This window comes from Mustela nivalis (assembly GCF_964662115.1).
Source record: "Mustela nivalis genome assembly, chromosome: 16".
Taxonomy (NCBI): domain Eukaryota; kingdom Metazoa; phylum Chordata; class Mammalia; order Carnivora; family Mustelidae; genus Mustela; species Mustela nivalis.
Genome location: NC_139035.1, coordinates 27,179,627 through 27,197,706, shown reverse-complemented (window position 1 = coordinate 27,197,706; position 18,080 = coordinate 27,179,627). Strand labels below are relative to the sequence as shown.

General features: G+C 39.0%; 1 protein-coding gene across 10 annotated transcripts in view; it reads left to right on the top strand.

The window, feature by feature from the left end:
* RABGAP1L (RAB GTPase activating protein 1 like) overlaps positions 1–18,080 on the top strand; it is a 765,821-nt gene that overhangs the window by 653,568 nt on the left and 94,173 nt on the right. For 2 of the 10 annotated variants that reach the window (XM_082704405.1, XM_082704399.1), the window contains exons 1-2: positions 8,950–9,162; positions 10,329–11,102. The exons of 6 other annotated variants lie outside the window; for them this stretch is intronic. In XM_082704405.1, coding sequence (XP_082560531.1) covers positions 10,992–11,102 — 111 coding nt within the window. In that variant the 5' untranslated portion in view covers positions 8,950–9,162; positions 10,329–10,991. Of the gene's footprint in view, positions 1–7,830; positions 7,975–8,949; positions 9,163–10,328; positions 11,103–18,080 lie in introns of those variants that run through there. 2 more of the 10 variants (XM_082704400.1, XM_082704406.1) reach the window with 2 other exon arrangements.

Genomic DNA, 18,080 nt, shown 5'->3' with positions numbered 1-18,080 from the left:
AGAAATGATTAGAAAAAACATCTACCAATTAATCAGTAATTAGACTTTTCCTTCATTCCCTGTTGTACTCTTTTAGAGTGGAGTACAGATACTAGTAAGCAGTAAAGTGTCAAACAACTGGGTGGCCATTAGGAGAAGCAAAAGGCATTATATTTACATAAATTAAAATTACCCACAAATCAGTATTTAATACATATTTGTATTCAGTTTTGCAGTCTAATCATTTGTACAGATTTGCCAACATATGCACATTGCTATAGTCTCAGTGCGGTCAGTTAGCTTTATAAATCATAATCTCATATTATGTTGCATGCTTAAAGTTCTCAACAAATACATGCTGAGTTGTCCCAGATGGACATTCTTTTTTTTTTATTTTGTAAAGATTTGATTTTCAAGTAACCTTGACCATCTAGGGGGGTCTTGATTTCACAACCCCAGTATCAAGAGTCACACACTCCACTGACTGAGCCATCCAGGTGCCCCTCAAAACAAATTTCTTTTTTTTTTAAATTATTGATTGATTGATTGATTCGTTAATTCATTCACTCATTCAGTCATTTGACAGAGAGAGAGTGTGTGCATGAGTGAGCAGGCAAGCCAGCGTTGGGGGGAAAGCAGGGCAGGAAAGAGGAGGAGAGACTCTCCAGCAGATTCCACACTGAGTGTGGAGCCTGATATGAGACTCAGCCTCACAGCCCTGAGATCATGGCCTGAGTGGAAACCAAGCGTGGGGTGTTCAACTGGCAGAGCCACTGAGGGGACATTTTTAAATAAGGATGCATCGTGGACTACGTATGTCCTTAGGCCTGAAGGTGGTCCTTACAATTCGTGACTGAAAGTAAACCCTTGGGCAGCTCTGTGGGCGCTCATATTCTCCCCTAACTTCCTGCTGTCTCTGATGACTAACACATAGGAAGTTAGCTGTTTTTAGGTAAAAAATAAAAATCATGATATTGGAGAGATACACTTTATAATTATACTTTATGACAGTGCTTAAATCGCAAATAACCACTTTTTGGGAAAATATTTTAGATCGGACATAAAAAATACATTCTTGGGTCACCAGCCTGGCTTGGTAGGTAGAGCATATGACTCTTGATAAAACGATTGTAAGTTCAAGACCCACATTGGGTGTAGAGATTACTTAAAAATAAAATCTTAAAAAAATAAAAATCTTAAAAATATTATTATATATATTATAAAACAAAATAAAATATAAATAAATAAAACAAATATATAAATATACAATGTTAAAAATTTTAATATTAAAAGATAAATATTTATATTCAAATATCTATATTTGAATGTTAAATATAATATTAAATATAATATTTATTTAAAAATAAAATATAAGTATATTAAAATATAAAATATATAAATAAAATATAATATAAAATAAAATATGTATAAATAAATTCTTATTGAAGTGAATGAAATTGCTACCACTCTTAGTAAGACAACTGTTAAACACTTAAAAAACTATTAAAGCCTTTTTATTATTTTTCTATTAACCCATTAAACAATTTACTCTTGTTCTTAAAGCAAACAAAAAGTCAGTTTTTAACAGTAGAGAAGCTGCTGTTGACAAGTCATTCAAGGAATGCTGCTTTAGTCCACATATATTTTCTGTTGTAGCAGATAGTTAATACGTGCATTACACTTGTCAGTGTTGGCCTCAGTTTTCCATTTGTAAATACCTTATAAATAATACTCAATGCAAAATGAGTTTTTAGTTCGTATTTTGAATATACAATAATACAATATTAAAAAGAAAATACTTAGGGGGGATGTCTGGCTGCCTCAGTGGGTGGAACATGTGACCCTTGAGTCAGGGTCCTGAGTTTGAGCCCCACTTTGGGCACAGAGCTTGCTTAAAAAAATTTAAAAGTAAAATACTAAAAGAAGAGAGTTACAAAGTCCAGCTTTGGAAATTGTAAAGCTTCTATTTCAGGATCTCCAAGTTGAGTTTACTGTCTTCTCTCGAATTCATCTTATGATGAACCTGTTGGGGGTCAGTGGAACACAAAGCCTTTGTAATCACATATTTCAATTTTAACCATGGCTCTCATATGCTAGCAGTGTGACCTTTAATCACTTAAACCCATAGGGCAGTGGTTTACTCTTCTCTAAAATGGGGATAATAAAACCAGCTTCACAGTATTGTTGTAAAAATTAGGAGAGTGTAGTTAAAGCTCCATCCCAACACAGGAGATGTTAAATAATGTGATACTTCTCTCTTCCCTCCCCTTCACTTTTCATCGAAATCAGCTGATCTTTTTGAAATGAAATAGATTAACAGTTTCAGCTTCCAGATAAGCTGTTACTCTAAACCATTGTATAGGATATTTCTTTTAACTCTAAGATACCAATGAACAATGGAAAATCTTGTTAATAATACAATTATAAAGAAGGATTATGTATTTCCACATGTTTGCCCATAGTAACAGTGTTTTGTTGATCAGGTTACAACAGATGAATATCGGTATACAACAAATGCTGTCTTTGTTCCCTGTTCTTGTCACAATTGCTTAATTTAATAAGAGGTAATTGATTAAACTCTGTCTGAATTGTCATCAGGAAACTGGAGAGGGCAGCGAAAGTATAAGAGACTCCACACACATGTAAACACAGAGACATTATCAGCCTTTCAAGTTCTCTAACCTGTCTCAATGATTTCTGACAGAATGACATGTGTAAATTACCAGCCTGCTCCCAAATACAGCAACATCTAAAAACATTTAATTGCTTAGGGAAAGCTGGTGGAAGGTTGGAGTTTTATGACAGCATCTATCTCTTTCTCCCAGATTTTTATTAATTGGATAAGGAAATAGAAAATGGAAACATTGTGTTCTCGGATCCTGAGCTCATCCCCCCACCATCCCCCCTCAGTTCTGAAAGTTACAATTCCATCTTCCCTTTGGTGTTTAGCAAACGATCTTGTCCCCACAGACATCATTTTTATTAATACTGATAATAACAGCAAATAACAGCAACATTAATCAAAGGCTTTCTAGAGCCAGGCAGCTTACTAAGGGATTTTATGTGCATTATCTTATTATCCCTCATAGTAACAGCATTGTTATTATTTTCTTACTGTGTGGATGCCAAAACCAAGAGTAAGACAGCCTATGTGATTTGCTTATGGTCACAGAGCTAGATGTTACCCCAAGTTCTTCTGAACTCTGAAACCCATGTGTTAACCATTATACTATAGGTCCTTCCCCCGATGACAAAAATAGAGGCCCAAAAGGCAAAAACTTCATGGTCTTCAATGACTGCCCTTGGCCTATACACCATGTTTTCCAAATTTGTTGACCTGACATTTGAAACCTACCACAGGCCAATTCAAATCGGCCTTTGAAACCTTATCTCCTACCGTACCCACCAGTATCAGTTCCTCCCTGTGACCAGCTTTTTCTCCCTGTAAAAAATTGTTTCACTTTGCCTATCCAAATCTCATCCGTCTTTCCATGAAGGCTTTCCTGTATGCAGAGACTTCGTAACATTACAGTCCTAAAGTCACTAGTGATTGCATTACTTGACAAACATAGTGTGTTGTTGTCTTTGGTGGCGGGGAGGGGATATCGGGGTTTGAAAAGCAGTAGTGTGGGGCACATGGCTGCTTCTCAGTTTATGTTTCCTCCCTTCCCTTATTGTTTTTTAGTGATGAAGGACATGCACTTTGGAGCCAGATACACTGGTTTTTTGATCTTATCATCTCCATTTCTAATTGTGATAATTGAGTCAAATCACTACACTTCTCCATGCTTTGGTGGAGAAGAAGGGAAAATTAGAGTTCCTAGTTCATTGAGTTATTGTGAAGGTTAAATGAGATTCTATGTCTAGGACACAGTGAATACTTGCTACATGTTAGTTCCCATTATTATTATAAAATATTTTTAAAGGCTATATTATTAGTGTGTGTGTGTGTGTGTGTGTGTGTGTGTGTTTTAAGTGTGGAGCCCAGTGTGGGACTTGAATTCATGACCCTGAGATCAAGATCTGAGATGAAATTAAGAGTGGGATGCTTATGGGGTGCCTGGGTGGCTCAGTGGGTTAAAGCCACAGCCTTGGGCTCAGGTCATGATCCCAGGGTCCTGGGATTGAGCCCCACATTGGGCTCTCTGCTCAGCAGGGAGCCTGCTTCCTCCCCTCTCTCTGCCTGTCTCTCCATCTACTTGTGATCTCTGTCAGTCAAATAAATAAATAAAATCTTAAAAAAAAAAAAAAGAGAGTTGGACACTTAACCAACTGAGCCACCTAAGTGTCCCTATTACTCATTATTATAACTAGATTATATGTTACTACATTGAAAATTTTGTAAGCCCCTGCCACCCCCATGCACATTACAAGCATTTAGCAAATGCTGTTGAGTTTTTCAAATTGAGATATAATTCACATAGCATCAAATTCCTCAAGTTGAGGGGCGCCTGGGTGGCTCAGTGGGTTAGGGCCTCTGCCTTTGGCTCAGGTCATGATCTCAGGGTCCTGGGATCAAGCTCCGCATCCCGCTCTCTGCTCGGTAGGGTGCCTGCTTCCTCCTCTCTCTCTGCCTGCCTGCCTACTTGTGATCTCTATCTGTCAAATAAATAAATAAAATCTTAAAAAAAAAATTCCTCAAGTTGATTTGTTGTTGTTATTTTTAGTTTTTAAATTCTTATTAACTGTAATACTAGTTTCAGGTATACAATACAGCAATTCAGCACTTCCATCCATCACCCAGTGCTCATCACAACAAGTGTCTCCTTAATCCCCATCACCCATTCAACCCACTTCCCCCACTCACCTCCCCCTGGTGACTGTAGAGTCCACCACTGTCAGCTGTCTTTATGTGACCTACTGCAGGGACCTGAGGGCACTGTTGGAAAGGGGCTTATCCAGGCTGGCACCAGCCCTGCAGGAAGAACTTGAAACAAATGAACATGTAAATAAATCTAGCTCACACTATTTTGCTATTCCCTAAAACTGAAACTGGCTTCTGATATTGGTTTAAAAAAAAAAAAATCTAAAACATTATCCTTGTGGAATGGTTTGATTTGGTTGTTAGTAAAACTTTTTAAAAATTTAAAACACATTTTAAATTTTAAAAATTATTTGAGGGGCACCTGGGTGGCTCAGTGGGTTAAAGCCTCTGCCTTGGCTCAGGTCATGATCCCAGGGTGCTGGGATCAAGCCCTGCATCGGGCTCTCTGCTCTGCAGGGAGCCTGCTTCCTCCTCTCTCTCTGCCTGCCTCTCTGCCTACTTATGATCTATGTCTGTCAAATAAATAAATAAAATCTTAAAAAAATAAATAATAAATAATAAAACTATTAAAAATTATTTGAATGCTTTAAAGCTTAAGGTAAAGGTATTTGTAATTACAAGTGAGTTGTGTATTCTGCTCCAAATGAGACAAGATGGAGCATTGCTCATATTTCTTAAATGTGTCTGAAACCATCCTCAGCAAATATCAGTGAATGCTTACAACACTGGAAGCGCTTATTTTTGGTTAGGTAAAGTTTAAGGGAACATGTTGTGTTAAAAAACAAAATTCAACTAAGTAAATTTTAAAGATATTAATGACTTTATCCAATGATTCATGACTTGGGCAGCACCCAATCTAGCAGATAGGAAGGAGCTCTGAGGAGCTGTACTAAAGAAGAGACTTTCATAGGCAGAAAGGAATAGGAACAAAGAAGTTACCATAGGCCAAAAAGCAGGTTGATTATTTCAAAGGGATCTGTCAGCCAGATTACCCGACTAGTGCTGATTAGGCGACTGCTGGTGACTGGTTTAAGATTCCATTTCAGGGAGAGCCAACGCTGTGATGAAGCCTCTGGTAACATGGGGCTTCACAGAAGTGACTCCTTTTGGGCCTGTTGTCTTGTGTTTAACAGTTGGCTGTGGATTTTAGAGTTACAAATGAGGTAAAAAGCTGATTGTCAGAGAGTTGCAGACTCAAGGTGTGGACTCTCCCTCACCCACATTCTTTGTAGTGAGGAAGTAAGATACCTGGTACAGCTGCTAGGCAAGTATTTTAGGCTCCACTGTTTTTTCTTTTCTTTAACTATGGGGTTTTTCTGTCATTGCTGTTATTTTTTACCTTAAGAATCTGTGATTTCTGGGGTTTTGAATTTGCCTGCCAATTGCTGGGAAAGATAAGAAAGATAATGAGCTGAATGGCTAGAGTTTGACACAAGAATAGTGGTTTTCTTTACTTACCTTTGCATGATTTTTTTTTTAGTATATGTGCTGCCGAAGCGAGCACATGATTTTTTTTTTTAAAGAAAACTAAGATTTTGCTTATTTATCTTTTACTCTTTGATCTTTTCCCTTTGTAAAAACTCAGTATGTGTCACTGGACTACTCTGAAATCCAAAATATCTTGAAAAGCTTTCCTCTCTTGATACTTCAGTGACTTCTCATTCTCCTTTTATCTTTTGTTCCCCCACGTAGAGCACTTGGGTTTCATAATGTGCACTCCTAAGTGGGAAACTTACTTGAAATACTGGTTTTCTGTGATTGAGAAAGTACCTGTAGAATTTTATCTTTCTTACAGTTGTTTATGTCAATACCGAGAATATCTTGTGAAGGTCTCTTAAAACGGAGTCACCCACACGTGGTCAATGTTGATCTTGACTGATTGAGGAACAGATAGACAGGATAGACAAGCGCCACCAGGGAGGGAAAGAGGGCTCCACCTGCGCTTGGGGGGAGGGCGCCGGAGACCCTCTGCCCTTGAGACCACCTTCCTGTCCAGGTGCTTTTCTCCTCCTTTCTATGGTGCCCTGACCTTATGGCTGTTGTGAGAAGTTCAACCAGCAGAACCTGAGGCATGAGGTTAAGGGTCTTTGCAGCCACTCTTGGGGCCTTTGGTTTCTCACATATTTTCACCTTTGATATGAATACCCCTGCCCCCATAAAGCTACTTTGCTTTGCTGCATTTGGAGAGAACACAGAAATTAGAAAATGTTCACATCTTATTCAGGTTTTTCTTGATTTTCTTTTTCATTTTGGCCGTACCTGCATTTGTGAGAACAGATGTTCTCTGAAGGCCGGGCATGCTTTACTGCCTCATACTCACTCAGGGTGATCCAGGTATGTTGTTGTTAAAAAGTAATAATCCCAGAAGAATGATTGTTAGAACAAAATCAGCTACCAGAATAAAGTCATACTATGTCAAGTGTTAAAATGACACTTAAAAATCATTAAAGATATTTTATTCACCAGAATGTTCTTATTTAATGATATCTGGAGAGGCTTTTACAAATTATTTTGTAGCCTCTAAACTGCAAAGACTAAAGAATAACCAATAAAAAGTATCACGGAGGGTGCCTGGGTGGCTCAGTGGGTTAAAGCCTCTGCCTTCGGCTCAGGTCGTGATCCCAGGGTCCTGGGATCGAGCCCCACATCGGGCTCTCTGCTCCGCAGGGAGCCTGCTTCCTCCTCTCTCTCTGCCTGCCTCTCTGCCTACCTGTGATCTCTGTCTGTTAAATAAATAAAATCTTAAAAAAAAAAAAAAAGTATCACGGAATCCTCTTCAGAGGCAAAAAGTTCACATTAGAAAATCCAAAGTAGGGTACAAAGTAGACTGCCTTTGTTGGGACGCATTCTAGCAACCCCAACTTTCTTAACATCTGGGATTACCGTTACGCTTTGTTTTTTATTCTCATGGATGAAAAAGGTATTTCCACCTTCAAATCCCCCAGTAAGCCTGTTTAGTGGAGGGAAACTGGATACTTATTTGGACTGTGTCTGCGCGCACGGGAAAACCTCAGATCTAGTCCATCCCTCTCCATTTACATGACCGTGAGGAAACTGAAACCTCTGGAGGCTGGATGACTTGCCCTGGGACAGACAGCCAGCTAGTTCCTGCTTGAACTGGCGACCATCTATTGGTTCCCACCGACGCCCTGTTTTCTGCTGCCAGTTGGATATACATTTCCCTCCTGGTACATTTTAGCAGCAAGTGCTGCTCCGTGCCTTGATCTCAGGTAATACCACTCCCCCCCACCCCCCACCCCCGGCTTTTTGCAGAGTTGCTTCGGGGTGCAGAGAGGACTACAAAGACTCAGGTGGAAACAAGGCGGGGAGACCCATGGGATCAGTTAACCGGGGAAAAGGCCGAAAGAGTGAGAAAGATGCCTTGCAAGGGAGTAGAGGACTGTTTGTCAACTTGACGCTAACAGGGAGGATTCGGGGCGGGTATGGAAGGAGAGAAGGTCTTAAGAAGAAAAAGGGCCAGTTCCAAGACAGGTTTTTAAACAGATCATTAGTTTTCAAAAAGTATCCTTTTTGTTGGGACCACAAGTATACATTTCATTGTAAGAGAAAAGAAACATTGGGATTTTTCCTGCCCAGACTCTTGAGAGTCAAAGTGTGGAGAACCATGGTAAGGGTGACAGAAATAAAGCGTACAAGTCTCATTTAGGGAACCCTTGCTTTAGAAGATGCATGCATTCTGGCTTTGATAGAGGACCTCTTAGATTTAGAAATGAAACGCTATTAATAATTCTAGTGACTGTGACTAATTAGAACAGTCTTTTGTAGGAAATAAATCAGAAGCTTTAAAAAAATACCTGACTGTTTACCTGAGAACCTGTGTGGAATTCTGAAAGGATTGAAATATTTAAAGTTGTCAGCTTCTGTTTATGTAATTTTTAAAGTATCTTTACAGCCTTTGATTATGTTCCTAAAATTGTTTTGTACTCTTAACAGCCCTGATCCCTAAATATTTTATGAGTTTAATACACAGCACCTAAACTGTTTGATGTTGTTTTTCTGGTCCTTTTTTTCCTTGGGTTATGAGTGTTCTTCTTAACCAAGGAGATTACCCATTGTTACTCTGAATTGCTCTCCCGGGGTGCATAGGCAACTGCTCCAATGCGGTTTATAATTCTTGTTTGCCCCTGGGCGGTTGCCAGCGGGGAGTAAGGCATTCTGGGAAGTACTTTCTTTACCTTCCACAACAGGTGTCTTTGTCAGTGCGCCTTATTCAGGTATCAGGGTAGAAGCACTGAGTCACCGCAGCAAAGAAAAACATGAAAGCAAGAGGAATTGCTTTCCCATCTAGAAAATGGTGCTGTAAGGTAAACCTGAAACCTTCTGGTGCTAGTGAGGGCATGAAGGGGGTCACAGGATCTTTTACAGTACTTCTGCAAAGATAAAAAGGACTTTAAAAGGTAGGAACTACCTGGATGCTTTATGAAACCATGTCTCTTGATTACTGTTTAATTTTTACCTGGTTAGTCAGCGTTTAGATAAATATACTGGGAAGCTTTTTCACAAAAATAAAGCGTAAGAGACAAAGCTGCATTGTAGCAAAAAATGAAGTAAAAATGCTTTACCGGCTCCCACGAGGGTCAAGCCCAGTTTCAAGCTGTCTTAATCTTGAAGATTTATTGAAAGTATTGCATTTCTGTTAAAATAAGCCTATTAGACTTGCTTCTGTTTCCTAGCAATCAGGTGTTTTTCTTTGGGTGTGTGTGTGTGTGTGTGTGTGTGTGTGAGTGTGTGTGTTTAACCTAGAGTGCTGTAGCAATTGCAAAACTCCCCTAATCATATTTAAATGGAACAAGGTGCTATTTACGTAATCATGTTAACCTAGGTGAAGATACTTTAGGAAAATAAGGGAAAATAGACACCATGAATCTCCTTCTAAGTTTTGTCTTTTGAAAAGCACACAATTAAACAACATAACAATGCTATTTGTAATTAGGGCTAAAAATTCCAAACAGTGATCTGCATTTGATTATAGACAAACATTGCCAAATTGATTTCTAATTCTAAAAAATGCTATTCCTCATGGTACTGCAGTGTCATAATCTATAAAAAGCAGAGAAGATAATAGCTTAATTGGAAATTTTGGAAAAACAACTTTTGGAGGAGCTTCATTTGTTCTCCCCTTTTATTTGCTTAATACTTTTCCCATGGAATTAGCAGACATTATATTTCCTGGTAATTTAGGCAACCTTGTAATGATGATTATGGGCAGCCTTAAAATTTTTCATAGTGCATATTGAGATTCATATCTGGTCTCCCAACTGTGAAACACTTCTGGTGGCTACGACAGCACCAGTTCATGACTATCTCTTAAAATGGGTAATTAAAAGAAACCTCTAAGTTTAAAAAAAAAAAAAAAAAAAGAGGAGAACTTTTATCTATGGGAGAAAAACCATAAAGTTAGAAGTGAGACCTTTGTGTTGCTTTCTGAATAACAGAAAACAAAGTTCCTAAAACCAAGAATTTTATTTAAAATATTTGTGTTTTTTAGTGGGAAAAGGGGAAATGATAATTATTGCAGTCCCTATTTCATTTTTATATTTTGGTCCTTTTTTTGTTTTAACAGAAATAATCAGAGGTGAAAAAGAATCTCTTTTTTTTCATACTTCAGGAAATAATTCTTAACCGCACCAAGAATTCTAGAAATTCTGAAAAACTAAAGGTTGCCATCTATTTGTTTTCTATGAATGTGAAAAATTAAGGCATGAGAAAACCCACTTCTCCAAGAAGAAGAAGAATCTTGACATAAATGATACTGAAGTAAGAAGACAAACTTTTAAAGTTTCTAATTACCAAGAACATAACGTAAATCAGTTTGGGGGCCTTTTGTTTTCAAGTTTTATTTGGTTTTGCTTTAGGATATTTCCAGTTAGAAAACTTCTCTTTATTTCTCTTTTTGAAGCTGAAAGAAGATTTCCCCAAACCGAACTTTCTAGCTGCTGTGTTAAGAATGCAGAAGGTGTTTATACTGTATACTTCCTCCACAGATAAGAAACCTGCCTTAGTTTTCTACTGGAGGTGAATTACTAAACAAGCCTGGGATAGCAGCTGCTTTTCTTTTTTTTTTTTTCCCCCCCTTTTCTTTTTTCCCTTCTGGATTTTTGATACTCCGCCCCCTCAAACTCAGGTGGGTGTGGGCATTGGCACTGAGCTGCGGCAGGATTTTTCCTTGGATAGTCTGGTCTGGAGCTGGGGCAGCACTGGTGCTGTGGAAAGGCCAGCTGGCAAGATGATGGAAGAAATCTCCATCATGGTAGCCTATGACGCCCATGTTTTCAGCCAGCTGCACGATGAAGACTTCCTCACTAGTCTGGTGGCCGTCAGCAAGCCCAGGTCTATGGTAGGTGGTGTGAGCGCACTCCTCTGGGGCTGGGTTTTTTTTTTCCTTTTCTAACATGATAGCTGTGTTCCTATAGTAACTGAGAAAAACTTCCTGGGAATTAAAATAGGAAGTATTGCGTTTGGCTTTGTGTTCAGGCTACAGAAAGGTTTGCAGGTTTTTAATGATTTATTTACATCACTAAACACTGTGACATGTTTAATAGTGCATTTTAAAGTGCTTTAGGAGTAAAACTTAAGTTACTACTTTCATATGTAGTGAGGGTCAGAGGAGTTTTAGAACGGCAAATGCCACTTTGTCCCGTGTGTTCGCCTTGCTTGTGTGTTCATGATTATCAGCTGAAGCTTACCTACGTTTATTTATTTTTTTTAAAGATTTTATTTATTTATTTGACAGAGAGAGATCACAAGTAGACAGAGAGGCAGGCAGACAGAGAGAGGGAAGCAGGCTCCCCGCTGAGCAGAGAGCCCTATGCAGGACTCGATCCCAGGACCCTGAGAGCATGCATGACTTGAGCCGAAGGCAGGGGCTTAACCTGCTGAGCCACCCAGGCACCCTGAAGTGTACCTAGGTTTAAACGCAAAAGGATTCAGTCATCTTGAAGTGGAACATTTGTACCAGTGGGCTAGAACACCGGCATGGAGAACTGAACTATCTAAAAGTCAGATAACTTTCAAAATGTTTACGTTATTGCTAAGAACTATTAGGAAATTAACTTTGAATACCGTTACTGTTTGGATTTAATATTTGGAATTTTTTTTTCACTGTTCTCCAAGGGTCTTGGTATGCATATCCTTGCATAACAGAGAAATGAAGTTCTTGCAAATGTTTGTTTCTTCTCTGTGGATGTCATCCTCATAATGGCTAGAGTTCAAGATAGCAGTGAGCCATACTTTGTAAACTAACTTTCCCAGCCATTGCCATAGTAGCCTCTTACTCATTATATTTGATAGTGCTCATCACAAGCCGTAGAATGAAAGACTGTATTGTAACAGTTATCTTGCTAATATGAAACCCTGATCTCTATTTTAAGGCATAGGAACCTTAACAACATAACCTGGCAATTTCTTCAAACAATAACCTGCAATGAACAATATAAAGGGGAATCTCATAAATTGATTTTAAAAGACTTAAGGGTTATAGTAAGTAGATGCAGCCTAAATTTTTTTAAAAGGTTTTTTATGTATTTATTTGACAAAGAGACAGAGTGAGAGAGAGGGAACACAAACAGGGGGAGCAGGAGAGGAAGAAGCAGGCTTCCTGCCAAGCAAGGAGCCTGTTGCGGGGCTCAATCTCAGCACCCTGGGATCATGACCTGAGCCAAAGGCAGACACTTAATGACTGAGCCACCCAGGCACCCCATAGATGCAGTCTGTTGCCATTGTTTAGATGCTGAATTGAACAAACTATAAAAAACAGCTATAATTGACCGCTAGGTAGATATTTAATGATACTAAGAGGATTATTCATTTTTCTGCAATAAACGTAATTATGTTTAAAATGATGGTTGAGAGATACATATTAAGATAATTATGGACAAAATGTCTGCAAAGATTCAGAAACATAATGATTCAGTAGAGGGTTGATGATGTGGATGAAGCTAGATGACTGTGTGTTGGTAATTGTTGAAAGTGGGAGTTGACTATATAGGCATTCATTTTACTCTGCTTTTTTAGGTTATTTTTTTAGGTAGGCTCCATTCCCAATGTGTGTCTTGAACTCATGACCCTGAGATCAAGAGTTGAATATTCCATTGACTAAGCCAGCCAGGTGCCGCTGTAGATGTCTCTATAGATGCAGTTGAAGAGTCAGCTGAACCAAAGAAAATAGCAAAAGCCAAATAAATACAACACAATATACATCTATAAGTGTTCATTAATACAGAAACATCTAGCCTTTTGCATTCTTGTCCTATTTAATATATATAACTTACATTGTTTTCAGTTATATATATATACATATATATATATAATTATATATATTATGTGGATATTACTGCCGATCCTTAGTTAAACCACAATATTTTACCAAGTCAGGAGAGTTAGTCCACCGGTAGTTGTGGATAATCTTTTAAACTTCATTTTAGCCATGAGTTTCACTATTCTGCCATGAAAACTTACCCAGAGAATTCAGAACTTTATTTCATTCCTTTTTGGTGGTCTTGTCAGGATCCTCCTTCAGGTATCTGAGCTGAGTCTTCAAGCGCTTGTAGGAATTTTCCATACCAAAAGAGAGGAAACAAAAACAGATATAAAGTGGCATACTGAAGAGGACATGGGAGACTTAAGGCAGGAGGCAGTGACCTGACCAGGTCCTAGGGAGCATCCCAGCAAGTGTAGGACATTGTGTACTGTGCATGTGTAGTCATGTGCAGGAGACAGGAGACATAGAGAGGAAATGAACCAATGAATTAATATCGGTGTGCTTACGAGGAAACACTTCCATTCGTAGATCAGATGAATATCCAATATGTTGATGTATGCTGTGCCTAGATACAACTTTAGCTCCCCCAAAGCACACTTCTGCTCCTAACCCTAGAGCATCTCTGCTATGAAACTTGGTCACTAGCATGGAAAGTCTCAGAGGTATGATAAAGACACAAAATATTAGTCTTTATACTACATGTTGAAATAATGTGGATGTTGGGGTATTGAATCTGATTATACAACTTTCTGGAGATACATGGTTTTCATTACCAGATGTGAAATTTTTAAAGACTTAACTGGTATAGCCTTTCGAAGGTGATTATTTGGTTTCGGTTCATGTGGAAAAGTCATATTAAAATTGTGCTAAGATGAAATATTTATCATTTACTTTTAATTTCATGTTAGTTTTTTTTTTGTTTTTTTTTTGCTTTATCTGAGATGAACCCTTTAAATTGTGTGAAAAAGATACATACTCAGAATTTCTATAGTAAGGAATAAATTACTTCCCAATCTGATTTATTACTGCACTGTGAAACAAATTACATTCTTGCTAACATATGAAATCCTTCGGGTTTATGTCGATTATTACAAAGGGTATTTGGAAGGTTTCTAAGTACAGGATTAATTAAATATCTTTCTGTAATTGGGACTTTGTTTCATAATGGAAGGTATCTTTATTCCTCAAATGGTAAAAATCCCATTAAGAGCAGTGGTTTTGGTGTGGACACTGAATCTTTTCTTGTTTATAAGTAGCTCTGTGGCTTTCTGACATTTTTGGTGGAGACTCATGGTACAAAAATACAAGCCATTATGCACACAAGACTAAAAGAAAATTTAAACAATACTTTTGTTGCTACTTGTGATGTATTCAGGTTTTTGTTTTGTTTACGGGCTAGTTATATTCCACTGAATTTATTTCAGAAATGTCTCAAGCTACACTTTAAAAAATATGGCAATATCCTGTTGATTCTTTGAATAATAAGGCAAGAAAATCACAAATCCCTTTATACAGGTCCCTTTAGAGAATCATGGCAAGAAAAAGGGATAAGGAAGCCAAGCATAACTCCTCTTGTCTTCCAGGTCTCTCTCGCTTTCTCATTCATTGTCTCTCTCTCTCTTCCCTCTTCTCTCTCTCCCTCCCACCCAAGAAATTACCTGGGCTCCTGGCTGGCTCACTCAGTAGAGCAGTAGAGCATTTGGCCCTTGATCTAGGGGTTGTGGGTTCAAGTCCCATGTTGGGTTTAGAGATTACTTTAAAAAAAAAAAGGAAATTGCATAGGCTAGTATTATACTTACTGAGGGAACTAAACAAAAGTTGAGAGTCACCACTTGCACAACTTAAGAACTTTTTAATTGCAGGGGTACCCGGGTGGCTCAGTTGTTAAGCGGCTGCCTTCAGCTCCGGTCACCATCCCAGGGTCTTGGGATCGAGCCCCACATCAGGCTCCCTGCTCATCGGGGAACCTGCTTCTCCCTCTCCCACACCCCCTGCTTGTGTTCCCTCTCTTGCTGTCTCTCTCTCTGTCAAATAAATAAATAAAATCTTAAAAAAAAAAAAAACAACTTTTTAATTACAGAATAAATAAGTTGGTGTGTAAGGTGAAAATCCAGTATAGTCAAAAGGGCTCCAGCAACATTTAGAAAGGTGCCTCATTGAACACAGGATTCTGGCTTCCCTTTAACAGATTACTTTTTCTGTGGTTTTCTGGCTAAAATTAACTTGCTTGCATTTTGAGACAAGTTGTACCCTCCCCCATTGTCCTTCCAAGAACACGTATCTTTACATCTGACCTGAGTGCTCACACAAGGAGTGATAAACAACCGAGGGGGGCAGTCTCTGAAGTTGCCTCCATCGTGGCCTTCTGAGGCAGAGAGGAATGGCCAGCATTCTTCTCTACCTCCTCCACCATCTCTAGTAATTTCCAGAGCTGGCTAGTGTAAATACAGAGAAAAGATCACACCTGTTAAATTGATTATGCATTCCGAAGGAAGCTTTGAATATGTATTTAAATTTAAAATGTATGATTTAAACAGCTAACAAGCCTAATAACCAATGCATACTTACTGTCAAGCTGGAATATTTTAGGTTAAATGTTAATTTGTATCCTGCTGAATTGTTTTCATTTTTTAATCTATAGAGTGGTTGCGAAGGAAACTTTGTGTTCTGATGTCTCTTAGGGCAGTATGTAACGTTACAGACGTTTTTGGGTTACTGCAGTGTGCCGGTATAAATAGAATATCCCTTCCTCACAGACAAGTAAAAGAAGCAAAATAAATATTTATGGCAGTGATACTTGGCTTTGGAACAAAGTGAAGAATGATTACCACGGGTTGAAGAGTGTGGAAGAAGGCTTCAGAAGGGGGTGGGGGCCCTTAAGTCCAACTTTGAAGGCTGACCAGGTACTCACCAGCCAGTGGAAGAGGGTAGGACCTTTCTGAGCAAGGGGGAACAGCTTGTGCAAAGGCCGAGAGGTTAACTGCTTTGGGAGCTTTTTAAATTACTGTGTCCCATTCAAGTTTTATATCTGCTACTTACTTGTAAATTACCTAAATTCTTTACGTTTCACTTTCCTCATCTCAAAATGAGGGACTTAGTATTGGTCTTATCAGATTGCTATACGGATTGAATGAGAGCATTTGTATAGTATTTAGCACAGTGAATGCTGGTACTGTCTCCCTTCTAACAAGGAAAGGGCTGTTCAAACTGGAGAAGGCTTAAAGGAAGGAGTGGGTTGAGTAGATAAGGCCCCACAGTGATGTGGAAGGAGGAGGGTGGACAAAAGGAGAACATGGGCTCGTTGGGTTACCCTGCTGAATTACTTTGTTTGATTAGGGAGTCACTATCAGGATATCAGTCCTGTGAGAAACTTGAAGCCTTCTGCCATGGAGATGGTACAGAGGGTCTTAGGTTTGAGCCTCAGGAAGGTGGGAAGGTAATACAGAATGAACAGGAGGGATTTAGGTGGGCCAGACCACCTGCTGAGTAGGTGTCGAGTAGGTGTAGTGATTATGGCAGCAATAATCTGAAATAATCGACTGACGGGAGCCACATGGCCCATGGAAAACTTTTTAAAAGACGTTGACATCAATGCAGGTGGAAAGTTGACAAGTGTCTAGACTTAGACACTTGACAATGGCAATGTGATAAATTAGTCCACACATGTTGGTTAGTTCTTGGCAGTACATATATATAATAATACTACTTAGGAAGAAGCAGCAGCTGATTTGCATGAGAAGAGTATATTACAGAAGTAAGTTGACAATTACTGTGAACTTCGTACTTTATATAATTGGAATGATTGTTGCACAACTTGAATGGGAAAGTTGGTATCAAGAATGTAATGAAGGGGCGCCTGTGTGGGTCAGTGGGTTAAAGCCTCTGCCTTTGGCTCAGGTCATGATCCCAGGGTCCTGGGAACGAGCCCCGCATTGGGCTCTCTGCTTAGCGTGGAGCCTGCTTCCCTTCCTCTTTCTCTGCCTGCCTCTCTGTCTACTTGTAATCTCTGTCTGTCAAATAAATAAAATCTTAAAAAAAAAAAAAAAAAAAAGAATGTAATGGAGGGGTGCCTGGGTGGCTCAGTCCTCTGAGTGTTGGGCTCTCCATTTCAACTTGGGTCATGATCTCAGGGTCGTGGGATCAAGCCCTGCTGTATTGGGCTCTGTGCTTAGCAGGGAATCTGCATGAGATTCTCTTCCTCTCCCTTCCTCCCTGCTGTCTCTTTCTCAAAATTAAAATAAATACATCTTATAAAAAAAGTTTGTTGGAGAAAAGATGGCCTGGCTTTACTAGTTTCCACATCTAGAAATTCTAGGTCACCTGTCACCATAAGGGACTTGGTATTTAGTGTTGAACACTGTCCATTAACAAAAGCTGTTTACCCATGCTAACATGTGTCTAGGCTCTATTGCCACTAGATATTTGTTCTTCACTGATAGATACCAAAATAGCAGCCCTGTGCCAGCAAAGGAAGGGAGCTCTTTCAGGGAGCTGCGCGTTATCTGTTCTGTCAGTGGATGAGGGTAAACTGAAATTACTGCCTCCTTACTGGGTTGGCACACTCATGTAATCTAGCATGCCAGATTAGGAAGAAAAAAAAAATTCAGAGCAATTCCTTGTGCCAGAGATGGGTAAAACAACAAAATCAATAGTTATTTCTAAATCTTCCCTGGATATACATTTCAAATATTGATTCGAATAAGACCTAAGACCCATTGATTTGTCCATATTTTTAAAAAATGTTATTAGCCGAGCATTTTTTATTCTTAATTCCCATTTACCTTGTACACGTTCTGGCGCTAGTTCATCAATTTCAGTTTAGTATCAGGAGCCAAATCTTCCCTCATTTGGTTGATCACTTCTGATAATGAGTTAAGGTTCTTAACAATTGCAAGTAAGAAAATCTTGAGGTATTTTAAACAAGAAAGGGGACTTATCATATGGATACAAGGGTGTGTCCCTTTAAACTCAAGGGCAGAAGTTCAGCCAGGCAGCAGGGCTGGCACAGGACTGATGCTGGCCAGCATTCTCCCTGTCTCTTGCCATCTCATTAAC